At 50.8% G+C, this 17,264-nt stretch overlaps 1 protein-coding gene across 11 annotated transcripts in view; it reads left to right on the top strand.

Moving 5' to 3' along the window:
- Positions 1 to 147: 147 nt before the first annotated feature.
- Positions 148 to 17,264, top strand: part of CATSPERG (catsper channel auxiliary subunit gamma) — a 27,673-nt gene continuing 10,556 nt past the window's right edge. For 7 of the 11 annotated variants that reach the window (XR_003001649.1, XM_024733752.1, XM_024733751.1 and 4 more), the window contains exons 1-10: positions 148 to 1,024; positions 5,726 to 5,870; positions 6,222 to 6,348; positions 6,512 to 6,584; positions 7,552 to 7,707; positions 12,946 to 13,117; positions 14,334 to 14,471; positions 16,149 to 16,208; positions 16,440 to 16,559; positions 17,145 to 17,195. Coding sequence is in view for 10 of the 11 variants with exons in the window: in XM_024733752.1 (XP_024589520.1) it covers positions 629 to 1,024; positions 5,726 to 5,870; positions 6,222 to 6,348; positions 6,512 to 6,584; positions 7,552 to 7,707; positions 12,946 to 13,117; positions 14,334 to 14,471; positions 16,149 to 16,208; positions 16,440 to 16,559; positions 17,145 to 17,195 (1,438 nt within the window). In the remaining variant the exon portion in view is untranslated. The remainder of the gene's footprint in view (positions 1,025 to 5,725; positions 5,871 to 6,221; positions 6,349 to 6,511; positions 6,585 to 7,551; positions 7,708 to 12,945; positions 13,118 to 14,333; positions 14,472 to 16,148; positions 16,209 to 16,439; positions 16,560 to 17,144; positions 17,196 to 17,264) is intronic. The other 4 variants (XM_024733754.1, XM_024733757.1, XM_024733753.1 and 1 more) reach the window with 3 other exon arrangements.

Raw genomic sequence — 17,264 nt, forward strand, 5'->3', positions numbered from 1 at the left:
AGGCAGGAGCCTGTACCTGGGCAGGGCCCGAGCACGGACAATGGGGCGGTGCGAAGAGAAGTGGGGGGCGGGGCAAGAAGTGGGGGCGGAGCCACGTGCAGGTTCGCGACCAGAGGAACTGGGGAAAATAGGTGGGGCGCAGCTAAATCGAGAAACAGAAACCAAGACCGAGTGAAGAGTAGCGGTGGGAGGCAGAGCAGGGGCAAGAGGAAAGAAGTGTGGGGCGAGGTTAAGGGGAGAGACCAGGAGGCCGGGCGAAACCAGGAGTAGGGGCGTGGCCAGGAGCAACAGGAGGGGCGAGACCTGGAGTAGTAGCAGAGGCGGGTCCAGAAGTGTAGTAGATGCAGGGCCTGGGGCAGGGCCGAGTTCTGGAGCAGAGGCGGAGCCAGGAACAAAAGCAAGGGTGGAGCCTGGAGCAAGAGCAGGAGAGGAGCGAGGAGCAAGAGCAGGAGAGGAGCGAGGAGCAAAAGTAGGAGTGGAGCGTCTGAGCAGAGGCGGGGCCAGGAGCAGGGACTGGACGAAGCACCGGAGCGAGGCGGGATCTCAGAAGGCGCCTACCAAGAACTGTCTTGCAGGCTGGTGACCTCCGCATTCTCCAGGTTGAAGCCACGTTATCCACTGCCCCGAGATGTCCCCTGCTGGCCCTGCGTGGCCGAGGCTCCGAGTCCTGCAGGCGCTGTGGGCACTGCTGGTGGTGCTGTTGGCACCGTGGAGGTTGTGGGCGATAAAGAATACCCAGGAGTGCACCTGGCAAGTTGTCCTGAACAACTTTGAGACAGTAGGCAAGAAGGACGCGAGCGATCGTTTCGTCGATCAAGAGCCCTTGTACACAGTGGACAAAGTGTTCAGCCTGCTAGTGGACGCGCCCATCGACCCGGACGAGGTGAGGGGACTGGTGTCAGGCAAACGGGAGAGGTCCTGGACCTGCACCCCACTGGGCTCTGGACATTTGCCCACCCTCTCCTTGCAGACATACCTGGGCTTTCCTTACTACCTGAAGATCAACTACTCCTGCAAGGGAGAGGTGAGTGGGTGCAGAGGGGGTGGGCTCATTCTGTTGGGGCCTCAGTTTCTCCATCTCTAACATTTGAATAGCGGTGGCACCACCAGACCCTAGGGACCTTAAAGATTCAAGAAAATTCCCAGTATCCCACGAGGCACATAGTTGGTGCTCGCTCAAGTAAGCTTTCTATTTCCATTTTTAAAAATTGACGTATAGGGTCTTCCCTGGCGGTCCAGTGGTTAAGACTCCGCGCTTCCACTGCAGGGGACACGGGTTCCATCCCTGGTCCGGGAACTAAGATCTCGCATGCCCTACATCGCGGCCAAACAAAACAAAATAACAGCAACAAAACACTTTCCTCAATAAAGTGAAGAAAATATTTTTCGAAAATTGAGATACAGGGCTTCCCTGGTGGCGCAGTGGTTGAGAGTCTGCCTGCCGATGCAGGGGACACGGGTTCCATCCCTGGTCCGGGAACTAAGATCTCGCATGCCCTACATCGCGGCCAAACACAACAAAATAACAGCAACAAAACACTTTCCTCAATAAAGTGAAGAAAATATTTTTCGAAAATTGAGATCCAGGGCTTCCCTGGTGGCGCAGTAGTTGAGAGTCCGCCTGCCGATGCAGGGGACACGGGTTTGTGCCCCGGTCCGGGAAGACCCCACATGCCGCGGAGCGGCTGGGCCCGTGAGCCATGGCCGCTGAGCCTGCGCGTCCGGAGCCTGTGCTCCGCAATGGGAGAGGCCACAACAGTGAGAGGCCCTCGCACTGCAAAAAAAAAAAAAAATTGAGATATAATTCACATACCATAAATGCACTATTTTAAAATATACAGTTCGGGGGGCTTCCCTGGTGGCGCAGTAGTTGAGAGTCCGCCTGCCGATGCAGGGGACACGGGTTTGTGCCCCGGTCCGGGAAGATCCCACATGCCGCGGAGCGGCTGGGCCCATGAACCATGGCTGCTGAGCCTGCACGTCTGGAGCCTGTGCTACCTGGTTGGGGAAGTAAGATCCTGCAAGCTGTGGGATACAGTTCAATAGTTTTTTGTATATTTACAAAGTTGTGCAACCATCACCACTATCTTGTTCCAGCACATTTTTATCACCTCAAGAGGAAACCCTGTACCCCTATCCCTCCAGCCCCTGGAGACCACTAATCTACTTTTTGCCCCTATGAATTTGCTTATTCTGGACATTTCATATAAACAATGGAATCAGGGGCTTCCCTGGTGGTGCAGTGGTTGAGAGTCTGCCTGCCGATGCAGGGGACACGGGTTCGTGCCCCGGTCTGGGAAGATCCCACATGCCGCAGAGTGGCTAGGCCCGTGAGCCATGGCCGCTGAGCCTGCGCGTCCGGAGCCTGTGCTCCGCAGCGGGAGAGGTCACAACAGTGAGAGGCCCGCGTACCGCAAAAAAAAAGAATGGAATCATACAATATGTGGGCTTTTGTATCTGACTTCTCAAGGCTTATCCATGTTGTAGCATGCATTAGTATTTCCTTTTTATGGCTGAGTAATAATACTCAGTTGTATGGATGTGCTACATTTTGCTTATCCATTCATTAATTGATGGACATTTGGGTTATTTCCACTTTTGAGTGGGGATATTACGAATAATGCTGCTATGAACATGTCTGTACAAGTTTTTGTGTAAACATCTGTTTTCAGTTCTCTTCACTATATACCTAGGAAAGGAATTGCTGGGTCATATGTTAACTCTGTTTCTCTTCTGAGGAACTGCCAGCCTGTTCTCCAAAGCAGCTACACATCATTTTATATTCCCATCAACAATGTATGATGGGTCCAGTTTTTCTATATCCTCACTTGCTCTTGTTCATCTTTTTGATTATAGCCATCTAGTATGTCTAGTATCTAGTATGTGTGAAATGGTATCTCAGTGTGGTTTTGACTTGCATTTGCCTCGTAACTAATGATGTTGAACATCTTTTCATATGCTCATTGGCCATTTATCTTCTTTGGAGAAACGTCTATTCAGCTCCTTTGCCCATTTAAAAACTGGGTTATTTGTCTTTCTACTGTTGCATTGTAAAATTTCTTTTTATATACTGGATACTAGTTCCTTATCAGATATATAATTTGTAAATATTTTTCACATCCCATGTCTTTTCACTATCTTGATGATGTCCTTTAAAACACAAAAGCTTTATGTTTATTGAGATATAATTCACATATCATACAATAGCACCAAAGTTTTTAATTTTGATAAAGTCCAATTTATCATTTTTTTTCACTTGTTGCTGGTGCTTTTGGTGTTGTCTAAAAAGGCTTTACCTAACCAAAGTCATGAAAATTTACTTCCATGTTTTCTTCTAAGAGTTGTTTGTTTGTTTTAGCTCTTACGTGTAGGCCTATGATCCATTTTGAGTCAGTTTTTGTATATGGTGTGAGGTAGGGGTCCAACTTTTACATGTGAATATCCAGTTATGCCAGTACAATTTGTTGAAAAGATTATTCTTTCCTCATTGAATTGTCTTGGCACCCTTGTCAAAAATCAATTGACCATAAATATAAGGGTTTATTTCTGGGTATAATTCTATTCTGTTGCTCTATATGTCTATCCATATGCCAGTACGACACCGTCTTGATCACTGTAGTTTTGTATTAAGTTTTCAAATTGGGAAGTTTGAGTCCTCCAACTTTGTTCTTCTTTAAGACTGTTTTGGCTCAAGTAAGCTTTCTGAGGACAGTAGAATGTTGTGGTCTAGAACTGAAGTTCTGGAGGCTACAGACCTGGGTTTGAATCTGCCATTAGCTAACATTACTTGGAGGAAGTATAGCATGATAGTGAATCCTTTGGGCTGTGGAGCCAGGCTGCCTGGCTTCAAATCCCAGCTCTGCTACATAATAGCTGTGTGATCTCAGGCAAGTTACTTAACTTCTCTGTACCAAAGTTTCCTCATCCTTAACAAGGGTCCAATAATGATCATACCCACTTCATAAAATGCTTAAATAAGCGTGAAGCACTTAGCACAGTGCCTGGTTCATAGACAGGGCTCAGTGAATGCTAGCAGCAAGTTTCTAGAGTGTGACCCTGGGCAGAGAGTTTACTCCATGAGCCTTCTCTCCTTATCTGTGAATTCCTATATCTGTTCATGCCACACCTGCTCTGAGTCAGATCCTCTTTTTTTTTTTTTTTTTCACAACGGGGTGGGGAAGGCAGTACAATGATAAACAACGTGGCCAGGTTTTTCTTCTGGATGCAGCCCACCAGGGAAACAGACAATTGGCAAGTAAATACATAAAATAATTTATTACAGTAATCAGTGCAAAGATGAAAATAAAATGAGGTGATATGTCAGAAAGGAGGGTGTTAGCTGGGGTGGTTGGGGAAGGTCTCTGAAAAGCTTGAGCAGAGACTGGAATGATGAAAAGGGACACACATGCGGAGAACTGGGGAAAACATCTGGGCTGAGGGAACAGCCAGGACGGAAGCCAGTGTGTATGGGGAACCGACCAGAGGCCTGTGTGGCTGGAGGAGAGTGAGCGAGGGGGAGAGTGGGAGGAGATATTAAGGACCTGGCTTTCCCCCTGAGGGAGGTGGAGCCATGAGAAGGTTCTGAGCAGAGGACAGATGTGATGAGACTCAGGTGTTCACAGGCTGAATGAGGGGCAGGGCAGCAGCAAGGAGCTCAGTCCGGGCAGGAGTTGAGGGTGGACAGCACCAGGGTGGTCATGGCCACTGTAGCCCTGATGGTGAGGAGGCCCACCAGCACCTGCTACCCTGTGATTGGAAACCCTGAGGCAGGGCTGGGGCCGGTGTAGGGGGCAGGATTGAAAGGGCCCCGGCCTAGGCATTCCTCAGGATGAAGGCCTGTGCAAAAGGGGTCAGACCCATTAAATCTCCCACTCGCATCTCACAGCTGCCCCCACACCCCTGCCCACAGTGGCTTGAGCACAGCTGTCTCTTGGGGATGCCTCCAAGCCTTTGCTAGTGCTATTCTAGGGACTTCCCTGGTGGTCCAGTGGGCCCTCCCAGTGCGGGGGGCACGGGTTCAATCCCTGGTTGGGGAACTAAGATCCTGCATGCTGCACGGTGTGGCCCCCCCAAAAATTAATGCTGTTCTATACCCTAGAACACCTATTTTCTCCTTCCATCTCCGCTCAAGCCCTGCCCTCCCTTCTTAGCCCAGCCAGGATCCTGGCATCTCTGGGAGGTTGTCCCTGGCTGCCCCGTCACCCTCTTCCCCAGTTCCTTTCTGTCTAACTGCCCCATCCCACCCTCAGCCCCAGGCCCCAGCCCACAAACCTGGTGGCGATGGCAGAGACTCTAATTTCTCTGGGTAGGGGGTGGGGTAGAAGCCTCAAGAATGAGACTTGAAATCCCTGAAGTGAGGGAAGAGGCTGCTAGTATTTTAGGTGCCAGGCACTCCCACCTTTACGTTTTTGCTTATCCCATGCTGTTTTTTCCCCATGCATTCCCTACATCCAAATTCTGTCTGAGGACCTTGCTCTGGACTCGCCTCCTCCAGGAAGACCTCCTGACTCCCTCCACAGCCCAAAGCACTTCTGCCCATCTCCTAGCCTGGCCCATCCCCTGCCCCAGCCCCAAACCTAGACCATGTTCTCTGACCTTCCCTCAGTGGAGAGTCTGCTCTCCTGACCCAGCCCCAGGAAGAAGACAGGCTAGTAAAGGTAGGGTCAAGGCAGTGGGACCCACAGGCTATCTTAAGGACACACGTGTGGGGCCATCTCGCCCTCAGTCCTCTGAGGCCCTGGTCCGCAAGGGCCACCTGACGGGGCTGAAGCCGGTGGTGCTGGTCACCTTCCAGTCCCCAGTCAACTTCCATCGCTGGAAGATAGAGCAGCTACAGATCCAGATGGAGGCAGCCCCCTTCCGCAGCAAAGGTGGGCCTGGAGGGCTCCTGGAGGGGTCACAGCATGGCGGGCACGTGGGGGCATTGCCAGGGACCTCAACAGGGTTCATGACCTTGAGGGGAGGCTGGGACCGTCAAAGGGGCCTATGACCTGGTGGGCATGGGGGTTTGTTGGGGGCCTCACAGAGGTGTCTGACCTGGAGGGGGGCCCGGGGAGGCCTCAGCAGGTTCCTTGGCCTAGATGGGACCACACAGAGGCCCCAGTGGGGTCCATGGCTGAGGGGAGGCGTGGGGAGTTGCAGGGGGATCCCAGTGGTCTGTGGCCTGGGGAACTTGCTACTGGAAGGCCCCAGCAGCCTCAGTACCCCCTGCCTGCCAGCAGAGAGGTGTAATGCAGAGGAAGTGTGTCTCATGAGCTGGTACACACCCATGCCCATCAAGAACGGCAGCGTGGTCATGCGCGTGGATGTTAGCAGCAACGGCCTGGGGCCCTTCATTCCCAATAAAAGGTACCCTTTCCCAAACCTGGGGCGGGGGGTTGTCTCTGGGAAGGGCTTCCTACTCCCCAGATCCCCAAGGAAGACAGGAGGAGCCCAAAGGGAGGGAACAGGACAGGGAGGTGGCAGTGAGCTGTGGCAGGAGCTGGAATGCATGCCCCACACCCACCTCCAGGTTTCGGGTGAATATCAATGGCTTCCTGGAGAGACAGCGAGACAACACACTCCAATTCACTGTGGGAAATGAGGTGAGGGGGGCCCGGATGGTGGGAAGGGTAGAAGAGGGGGTTAAAGACAGTAGGCTGGGGCCCTGATTACTTCCCAAACGAGTGGCAGATTCCATTTACAGAGCATTTACTGTGTGCTGGCCCCCTGGCGACGTGCCCTGCTAAATGCACAATCACATTAGGTCTTGACAGTGACCTGTGAGGGAAGGTACTCTCACATACCCATTTTAAAGAGGAGAAAACTGAGGCCCCAAAAGGGTGGAGCCATTTGCCCACAGGCTCTCGGCATGTACACATGGAACGAGACTTGAGACTGTGTCTGCCTGACTCCTGCACCCATATTCTTAACCACAGTGCATTCATTCATTCAGCAGGCACTTCCTGAGCACACGGTGTGCCATGGGAACATAACAGTGAACACACAGACCCAAACCCCTGTCCTCTCTTAGGGCTGACATTCTAGTGGGAGAGACAGACAGCAAACCAGTACACATGAAATCAGGTAAATTCTGTAGCAGGTTAAAAGGTAGTTAGTGCTCTGGAGAGAATTCAGAGTGAGGGGAACTGGGTCTGTGCAGGACGGGACGGCAGTGTTTAATGGAATGCTCAAGAAAGGCATAACTGGTGGGAATTCCCCAGCAGTCCAGTGGGTAGGACTCTGCCTTCACTTCGGAGGGCCCAGGTTCGATCCCTGGTTGGGGAAATAAGATCCCACAAGACCCCACAAGCCACGTAGCGTGGCCAAAAAAAAGGCGTAATTGAGAAGCTTGGCATTTGAGTAAAGGGAATCACGTGGCTACCAGGGGATACAGAGGGAACAGTCTTCACAAAGGCTCTGAGGAGCGGGAGACCCATGTGGCCGGGAGAGAGTGGGTGAGTGGGAGAGTGCTGGGGGATGAGATCAGAGAGGCGATGGGGCAAATAGACGGAACCGTGGGAGAGGGAAGGGAGGGGCGTGTTGAGCAGCCCTCCTGCCCCTGCCCCTCAGCTCTTCAATCTGATACCCCGGTACTTTGTGAATGTCCCGTCGAGGCCCTTGTGGTACACTGTGGACCAGGCACCTGTGTTCATCCTGGGCGGCATCCCTGAGGAGAAGGCCATCCTGCTGACTGACACAAACTTCAAGGACTTCTTTCTCGTGGAGGTGAGTTGATGTAGGGCAGATGGTGGTCTGGGCCTCAGCTCCTAAAATGGTGGGGGGGGCCTGGGACCAGAGAAAGGTCCCCAAAGACCTACCACCAATGAGAGGCAAATAGCATGAATGAAAGACATCAGACCGCAACCAGACAGCCTGGGTTCAGGTTCTGGTTCTGCCACCTCCTGGCTGTGTGATGTTGGGCAAGTCACGTTACCTGGGCCTCAGATTCCCCATCTGTAAAATGGGAACAATACTTATATTTACCTCACAGAATCATTGCGAAGATGGTATAAATTAACGTCAGCCGGACACAGAATGAGCACCACGTGCATCAAAGCTATCATTACTTATAGGTCCACCATTTGTAATTCTGAAATCCAAAATCTTTGAAACGGCATTTTCAGAAGTTTAGGGCTAAAATGTATTTGTTGAGAAACTCCGACCTGAGCTAACAGAGGCTACTTTTTTTAGTCTTTATGCATTCCATTTAGTGTTAATATTCAGATGCTGCCCTGCAGAAATATTAAGGGGTTTGATTATGGGGTGTTGCCCCAGACCCCACTGGGGTTTGGATGGTATATATGTGCCATCTTACCTTCTAAACTGGAAAATTCTGAATTTCGATATACATCTGGCCCCTAGGGTTTCAAGTTCATCATTGTGAGCCTATATTATTCCCAGAACAGGGAAGGAGTGTCTGAAGCAAGGTTCTTTTGGTGTGAATGACAAACACGTTTGGATTAATTGCAGCTGTAGGCAGAACTCCAAACCAGTTTGGTTCAAGCAGAGAAATGGATTTAGTAGGTGTGCCTAACTGCAAAGCCCAGACACAGCTCAGCCTGCAGGCCTGGCTCGATTCAGGGCTCACACGAGGACTCCAGCTTTTGGTTCCACTTCTTCCGGATTAACTCCATCCTCAGTGTGATTCATATCATCCCAACTCCCAGGCAGAGAGAAAGGGAGCGTCTGTTTCCCAAATAACTTTTAAAAAAGCCCTGAAATTTGTTTGCTTTGTCCTGATTGGCCCAGCTTGAGTCATGTGTCCCAAAAGAATGGAATGTGACATCTGGCTTAGCACAGGTCATGAGATCCATCCTGGTGAGGATGGCATCGGAGACAAGAGGCAGAGAAAGGATGGTTCCCCCAGAGTGAAATCAGGCTAGCTCTGCCGCAGGTTGGGGGGATATGATGCTGGTTGTTCATTGTGTCCAAGGTAACAATTGTGCCCACAGCAGCCCCAAAAGATTGCCTTAGCCTCCTCCCCTTAAGGTTGAAAGCCCCGTGCATGATTTCTCACAACCCCATGGGGATTAATGTTCTCTCAGGTCCCTCTGGCCACGAATTCCGGCTTCTACTGATCTCATTTCGTTTACAGTCTCCCTGTCCTGCGTCAGCTCTCTCGGTTCTGGCCCAAGTCTTTCCAGACCTTGCTCAGTTTTCACGCTCCTGACCCAAACACACCCACAGGAAATACGTGGCTGATGTGGATTCTGCTGAAGAGATTTGGAGGACAGAGAAGGGGGTTTATGTCACGAGAATGAAAAGTGCAATTTGAACTTCAGTCATCCTTGTTCTTTTTTTTCTCTTTTTAATTTATCAAGATGAAACTCATAAAATTCACCACTTTTTTTTTTAAGATTTTTTTGATGTGGACCATTTTTTTAAACTCTCTATTGAATTTGCTACAACACTGCCTCTGTTCCATGCCCTGGCCCTTTGGCCTCGAGGCACGTGGGATCCCAGCTCCCCGACCAGGGATCGAACCCACACCCCCTGCACTGGAAGGCGAAGTCCCAACCACTGGACCGCCAGGGAAGTCCCTAAAATTCACCACTTTAAAGTGAACCATTTAGTACCATTGAGTACATTGATACTGGGCAACCACCAACTCGTGTTTCCAAAAAGTTTCCATCGCTCCAAAATCGAAGCCTACTTATACTCATTCTTTAATCATAGGGATTTTTTCCCGTATTGTTGTCTCCTCTCTGTTTTCCTTCCTCTTGTTTCACCTCACCACTCCCTTCTAGACGGCCCCTAGGGTCCCATAGGAATCCTCCCCCTACGCGGCTCTCTTCGGCCCTGAGTTGGTCAGGTTTAGATGCTGTAACAGGAGTCCCCTGGTAGCCTAGTGGTTTGGATTCTGGGCTTTCAGTGCCATGGCCTGGGTTCAATCCCTGGTCAGGGAACATCCTGCAAGCTGCGTGGCCAAAAAGAAAAAAAAGAAAAAAAACCTGTAACAGAGAGACTCCTGAGAGAAAATAGCTTAAATAGTCACTGTGGCTCATTCCCCGAACAGTTCAGAAGTGAGAAACCTCAGTCCCTTCTATTTTCCTTCTTCACCATCCTCTAGGCCCCAGGTGTTGATCTCATCAGTGTGATCAGAGCTGGGTCATGCCTACATCCATATTCCAGCCAATTGGGAAGGAGAAGGAGCAGAAATGAAGGGCAAGCTATTTTTTCTTAAGCAAGTTTCACTTCCACTCACATTCCATTACTGAGGAATTAGTTGCTTGGCTACATCCAACTGCAAAGGAGGCTGGGGAGTATAATTTCTGTCTGGGTGGCACATACCCTGCTAAAACTCAGTTACCAAAGAATATGGGAGAAAGGGATTTGGGAGCCCAACTAGCCACCTGCCAAAAATGGAAGAGGAAATTTGTAAGTGTAACCAAAAAATTCAGGACGTCAGGTCCGGCTTGACCCGGGATTTCAAACAATGTCACCAAGACTGAATTGCTCTCTCTCCATTTCTCGGACCTGGTTCCTCTGTATTGACTTTATGCTCAAACATCTCTGTCCTTGGAATTGCAAAGGCTGCATCTCAGGCCCACATCCAGTGGGAAAGATCTTTCCCATTACCCTCTAACCCCCAAATCCCAAGATTCCTTCCACTTGGTGTGACTCACCATTTGCTCACCTTGACTCAATCACTGTGGCCAGAGACACCCACCATGCTGCTTTTTGAGTTAAATGAGTCAGAACTCTCAAGCTCTGCTCAAATAAGAAATCCAACTGACTCACAGCTTTTCTCTTTCTCACGTATGTGGGAGAAGGGAGATGTGATGATCCTTTTCTGGTTTAACAAAGAAAATTTCCAAGTATTTCTTCCAGAAAACAGAGGCAGCACTTTAAATATTAACAGGGCAATAGATGAAGTATGACAACCAATCAAACTGACACATTGAGAGGGTACAGGTTAGTTTCACCGGGCACAGCAACAATGTCTGTAGTCTGTAGAAATCTCTTATGTGCTGAATAGGGTAGGGAAGTGAGAATGTACTTGTTACCCTTAACTTGATGAAATTTCCCTCAGCATCAGAACTTAGAGTGTTACTTTGATATATGCTTTTTATTGGAAAAGTTAGTGAAAAAGTCCACTTTTCAGTGGACAATTTCAATCAAACACAGAAGTAGAGAATTGTATAATGAACCCAGCTTCAATAATTAACATTTTGCCTTTTTTTTTAATCCCACTATTTTTTTTTTCCTGGAATATTTTAAAGAAAATTCCAGCCATCATACCATTCACCTGTAAATTCTGGAAATAACTGAGGAAGTATCTCTAACACATGAGAACTTTTTTTGGGGCTTCTCACTGTTGTGGCCTCTCCCGTTGCGGAGCACAGGCTCCAGACGCTCACGGACACAGCCGCTCTGCGGCATGTGGGATCTTCCCAGACCGGGGCACGAACCCGTGTCCCCTGCATCGGCAGGCGGACTCTCAACCACTGCGCCACCAGGGAAGCCCCACATGAGAACTTTTAAGAAATAAAACTACAATGCCATTATAATGCCCAGCAAAATTAACAGTAACCCCTTAATAGCATCTAACCCAGTCATAGTCAATTTTCCCCAATGATCTAAAAATGTGTTTTACAGTTGGTTTGTTTGAATCAGGACCCACACGTTGCATTTGGTTGTTACGTCTTTTAATACCCTACATTTTTTCAGGCAATTTAAGAAACCAGGCCTTTTGTCCCATAGAATTTGGCTGTTTGCTTCTTCACAAAATCGATTACAGCTTGTTCCTCTGACCCTATGTATTAGTCTGCTCAGGCCGCCGTAATAAAATACCATAGACTGGGTGGCTTAAACAACAGAAATTTATATTCTCATAGTTCTGGAGGCTGGAAGTCCAAGATCAAGGTGTCAGCAGGGTTGGTTTCTCTCCTGGGCTTGCAGAAAGTACCTTCTCACTGTGTCCTCACATGGCCTTTTCTCTGTGGGCATGAGTGGAGAGAGAGATCTCAGGTGTCTCTTTCTCTTTTTATAAGGACACCAGTCCGATAGGATTAGGGCCCCACGCTTATGACCTTGTTGAACCTTAATTATCTCCTTAAAGACCCAAATACAGTCATGATGGGGGCTAGGGCTTCAACATATAAATTCTGTCCATAACACCCTATATTGCCTATAAACTGGTAGTGAGCTCTAGAAGCTTGGTTAAACTTAGACTCAAAAAAAAAAAAAGAGGGCTTCCCTGGTGGCGCAGTGGTTGAGAGTCCGCCTGCCGATGCAGGGGACACGGGTTCGTGCCCCGGTCCGGGAAGATCCCACATGCCGCAGAGCGGCTGGGCCCGTGAGCCATGGCCGCTGAGCCTGTGCATCCGGAGCCTGTGCTCCGCAACAGGAGAGGCCACAACAGTGAGAGGCCCGCGTACCGCAAAAAAAAAAAAAAAAAAACCAGGGAATTCCCTGGCGGTCCAGTGGTTAGGACTCCATGCTTCCACTGCAGGGGGCCCAGTTCGATCCTGGGTAGACTCAATCTTTTAGGCCCTTCATTGGTGGTGCTTTCCCACTGTTAGTGATATTGCCAGTGCTGGTGATTGGTCATAAGTTCAGATGGTGTCAGCCTGACAGCCAATTGTGTTCAAGATAGAATAGGACTATTAAAATTGTGCCTTGGGCAAACTTAGAATCTTTTGGATCCACATGAGTACAGCCCTGACTGTGGCCTGGGGAATCGGGACTGCTGAGCACTGTTGAGTATGCCGTGTACTGCCCAACTCTAGGGAGCACAGAAAGCCCCAACTGGCTCTGGCCTGGGTCACCTGCTTGCAGGGGAAGTTTGTTGGGGAAGTTTGGCCACCAAGATGCTGCTGCAGCGTGAGCAGGGAGGGGACCCTGGGGGCAGCCGCATGTGTTCATTCCAAGCAGTTGTCAGAGCTGGTGCCTCGAGGCAAGGGAGGACACAGGGGCTGAGACCAAGGCCACCTGCTCACCACTGGCTCTACTCCCTTGCAGTTGAGCATTGACAGTTGCTGGGTAGGCTCCTTCTACTGCCCCCCGACCAGCTTCACTGCTACCATCTATGATGCCATCGCCACCGAGAGCACCCTCTTCATTCGGCAGAACCAGCTCATCTACTATTTCACGGGCACCTATACCACACTCCATGAAAGCAACCGTGGCAGCGGTGAGGGGGCCCTGGCCGGATCACATACCCGTGTGTCCTTGGCATCTTAGGCAAGGGGACCTGCCTGTTGGAGCCCCAGGGAGGGCGCCTCAGTGAATCCCTCACTGGAGACGCCTGGGAATGGAACTGCCGTGAGCGGGGAGGGGGATGTCGGAGGGACTTCCCAAGCTCCTGAAGCATCGCTGCCACCCTGCAGGGGCCTCCTCCTACCCTCTATATGCTGGGGTGAGGCTTTCATCCAGACCTTCCCAGGAGTTGTGAACCGACTAAGGGCAGAGAGAGGTGTGAGAGTGAAGGGAGGGAGCAGAGAGCAAGACACAAGGGTGCACGCGCTCTCACACACACGTGCAGAGAGAGAAAGACAAACCGGAGAGAGATGCATACAAGCGAGAAATGTGTGGGGTTGGGGAGTGGCAGAGAGTCAGATAAAAGACATACAAAGAGAGAAACAGAGATGGGCCGTTGGAGAGGCAGTGCCGTGAGGGAGATTGATCAGAGAGGAAAAAGAGAGACTTTTGATTCAGCCTCATCTGTTAAATGATACCAAAGCCCTAGTTCTTCTCACCTTCTGCCCCTGCCCAATCTCAATGAAAGATGTCAACTTATAGAGTCACAGAAACTTGTACTGTAACCCATATCCCATTAGGTAGTGAGTGTTCCCAACAGCTTTATTTTTCTCCCTTTCTTTCTTAGGGCACTTGGACAGTGGGAAGGACCAAGTTAAAAGAGATTTAAGTCAGAGACGGGTGTTTATTGGCTCAGATAGCATGTTGTTTTCAGGCACAGCTGGATCTAGGGGCTCACTGCAGCTGTTAGGCCCGTCTTTGTGGTACTGCCCCCACTCCATCCAGCAACGGCAGGCTTTTATGCCGGGGGTGGAGGTGGGGGGCAGGAAAGAATACCTCTTTGTTAGTGGTTGCAGGCTGGGAACTGTCTCTGATTTGCCCAGCTTGGTCACATGCCCAGCTCAGAATCCATCCTCTGGCCAGGGGAATAGAAGAGTGGGGTCAGCCCAATCTGAACCTTGTGGGCAGAGTGTGAGCGGGGGTGGGGGGATTTTCTCAAAGGCAGCTGGGGCCCTATACCAAGGGCCCCTCAGACGCCACACTGAACAGTCACTGCAGTGGGAGAAGACAGATAACGGGCTCATTAAGGCCTGGAAAATGTGGATGGGGGCCCAGGTGCCAGGCTCAAATGTCTATGCTGGCCCCCACAGAGAGATGGGTCCGTGTCCTGGCTAACGAGTGCATCAAGAAGTTGTGCCCTGTGCATTTCCATAGCAATGGCTCCGAGTATGTCATGGCCCTCACCACCGGCAAGCATGAAGGTTACGTCCACTTTGGGACCATCACGGGTAAGGTTGGTACCTGGTACCTCCGTACCCTCTCACTTCTAAGAATTCTGGCCCCAGGCCCTCACCCCTCACCATAGTCCTTCAGGAGGGGTCCCAGGCTGGAGGTTCTCCCTGTGAGTCGATATGGGTTTACGCCTTTGTAGGGGCAGGGCTTGGGGTGTGTTATGTATCTTTTACAATGTGTTTGGTTTCAAAGGGTAGAAGCCCAATTCAAAAATCACTTAAGCAGGGACTTCCCTGGCAGTCCAGTGGTTAAGACTCTGGGCTCCCACTGCAGGGGGTGCAGGTTCGATCTCTGGTTGGGGAAATAAGATCCTCACATACTGCGTGGTATGGCCAAAAATTTTTTTAAAAATCGTCTAAGCATAAAAAATGTGTAGACATATACATGAAAAGACCAGGATCCAATGACAGGCACAGCTGCATCCAGGGGCTTACAGGGTGTATCCTCAGGACTCTGTCTCTTGGCAAGGTAGTATAGCATAGGGATTATAGCACGGGCTCTGGAGAGAGACTGCTCTAACACACCAACTCAAGTCACTGGCGGCTTTGGATAGGTGACTTAACCTCTCTTTTTGGTCTCATATCCTCATTTGCAAAATGGGGCTGATAGTACTAACTAGTACCTGCCTCATCGTGTCGATATAAAAATTAAATAGACATATATAGGGTCTTAGGAGAGTGCTAGGGACATGGTACTATTCAAGGGTTTATCATTGTTAGCCCTGAGATTTGGCTTCATGTTCAGATAGATACTCCCCTCACGAGGGTTAGAGATGGCCTCCAGGAACTTGGGGCTCACATCTCCCACCAGTCTGAGTCACCCCGAGAGAGTGAGAGTGGACTCTTCCCCACTGGCTGTAGCACAAATCCCAGGGTGCACTCTGATTGGCCCATTCTGGGTCACATGCTCAGACCTGAGCCAATTACTGTGACCAGAGACAGACATATTCTCTTTTTCTTAACTTTTTTAAAGAATTTATTTAGGGCTTCCCTGGTGGTGCAGTGGTTGGGAGTCCGCCTGCAGAAGCAGGGGACACGGGTTCGTTGGCCCGGTCCGGGAGGATCTCACATACCGCGGAGCTGCTGAGCCTGCGCGTCTGGAGCCTGGGCTCCGCAACGGGAGAGGCCACAACAGTGAGAGGCCCGCGTACCGCAAAAAAAAAAAAAAAAAGAATTTATTCATTTATTTGTTCTTGGCTGCGTTGGGTCTTCGTTCCTGCGTGCGGGTTTTCTCTAGTTGCAGCGAGTGGGGCTACTCTTCGTTGCAGTGTGTGGGCTTCTCATTGCAGTGGCTTCTTTTGTTGTGGAGCATGGGCTTCAGCAGTTGCAGCACGCAGGCTCAGTAGTTGCGGCTCGTGGGCTCTAGAGCACAGGCTCAGTAGTTGTGGTGCACAGGCTTAGTTGCTCCCGCGGCATGTGGGATCTTCCCAGACCAGGGATCGAACCCGTGTCCCCTGCATTGGCAGGTGGATTCTTAACCAGTGCGCCACCAGGGAAGCCTGGCAGACATATTCTGATAGGCCAGTTGTGAATGACTGAAAGGCCAGTTGGATGAGAGCTGCCCCAGGGAATCCTGGGACTAAGAAGGAGGCACAGGCATAATTGGAGAGCTGGTGTGGTGGGGTGCCAGACAGGCTGGGAAGGGCCTGAGCTTTGACCTACCCTGCTCTGCAGATGGCCGCGTGTCCTTCGAGTTGCTGCCCAGGCAGCGGTCCGTGTGCAATGGGATACTAGGTACCCAGCTCCCAGATGGGTCTGCAGTGGGCAGGGGGTGGGGTGGGTTTGGGGGGGTTGAGGGGGAATCGAAGGTGTGGGAGAGCAGGGAAGGGTGGGAGAGGTCATAGGACAGGATGGGCAATTTCTTGGGGATGGGTGGAGAGTCACTGGGATAGATGTGGCAGTCACAGAGACCATGGAGAAGGACGGGATCTGGGGGCTGCTCTGGACTTCTGCCTTCCCTACCAGTTGTCAACTGCTCCATAACCTGGGCCGTATTCATTGCTGGTGACTACAATCTACTGCTGCTGGTGGAGATCGAAGACCCCTCCACCAGGAAGTATTTCCAGGTGGTCAGCTATGACCTGGGTAAATGGGGCGCCATGGGGCAGGGGGGCTGAGCAGGAAGGGGCAGGAGCTCGGAGTGTGAACTGCGGGCCCATCCTTTGGGATCTGTGCCCAGCAGACAGCTGGAAGGGAACGTTGCTCGTGCCACTGCTAGGTAAGGGGCAGTGGTGGAGAACAGGCCATCTGGGCTGAAGAGCCTGAGAGGAAGTCAGTGAGACTAGAACAGAGGGGAAAGGGGAGGAGGGAGATTGGAGATGTGGGCAGACGCCAGAGCTGGAAGGGCCTTGCGGCTCACAGTGAGGAGATTTGATTTGATTTGATGAAGTGAGAATAGGGCTGCCGTGTACAGCTGTTGAGGCTGTGCCTGGTGCTCCCCAGCCAAGGAGTCCGAGGAGGGAGGCAAGTCCTCTGCCCTAACAGGACTGTATCCTCTCAGAGGAAGTGTCTTTTTATTATTCACATAAAGAAATTCTAAAGATGAATGGGCCCAAATGGGAAACTGTTGGAGGGTTTGGGGAGGGGTTGGGGAGCTGGGGACCTGCTCAGTTTCAGGTCTTGAAAGCTCAGGGCCTCAGGAGATTTTTGCTGTGTTTTCCCCACCTGTAGTCAGTGATTACCTGGTTGTCCTCTACACCATCCCGGAATTCATCCCTGACGGTAGGAGGGGAGGGAAGAGGGGGCTGAAAAAGATGGGGGGGGGGCTAGGAGGGGCCCCAGGGACCCCAT

Source organism: Neophocaena asiaeorientalis, unplaced genomic scaffold, assembly GCF_003031525.2.
Source record: "Neophocaena asiaeorientalis asiaeorientalis breed wild unplaced genomic scaffold, Neophocaena_asiaeorientalis_V1.1 scaffold280, whole genome shotgun sequence".
Taxonomy (NCBI): Eukaryota; Metazoa; Chordata; class Mammalia; order Artiodactyla; family Phocoenidae; genus Neophocaena; species Neophocaena asiaeorientalis.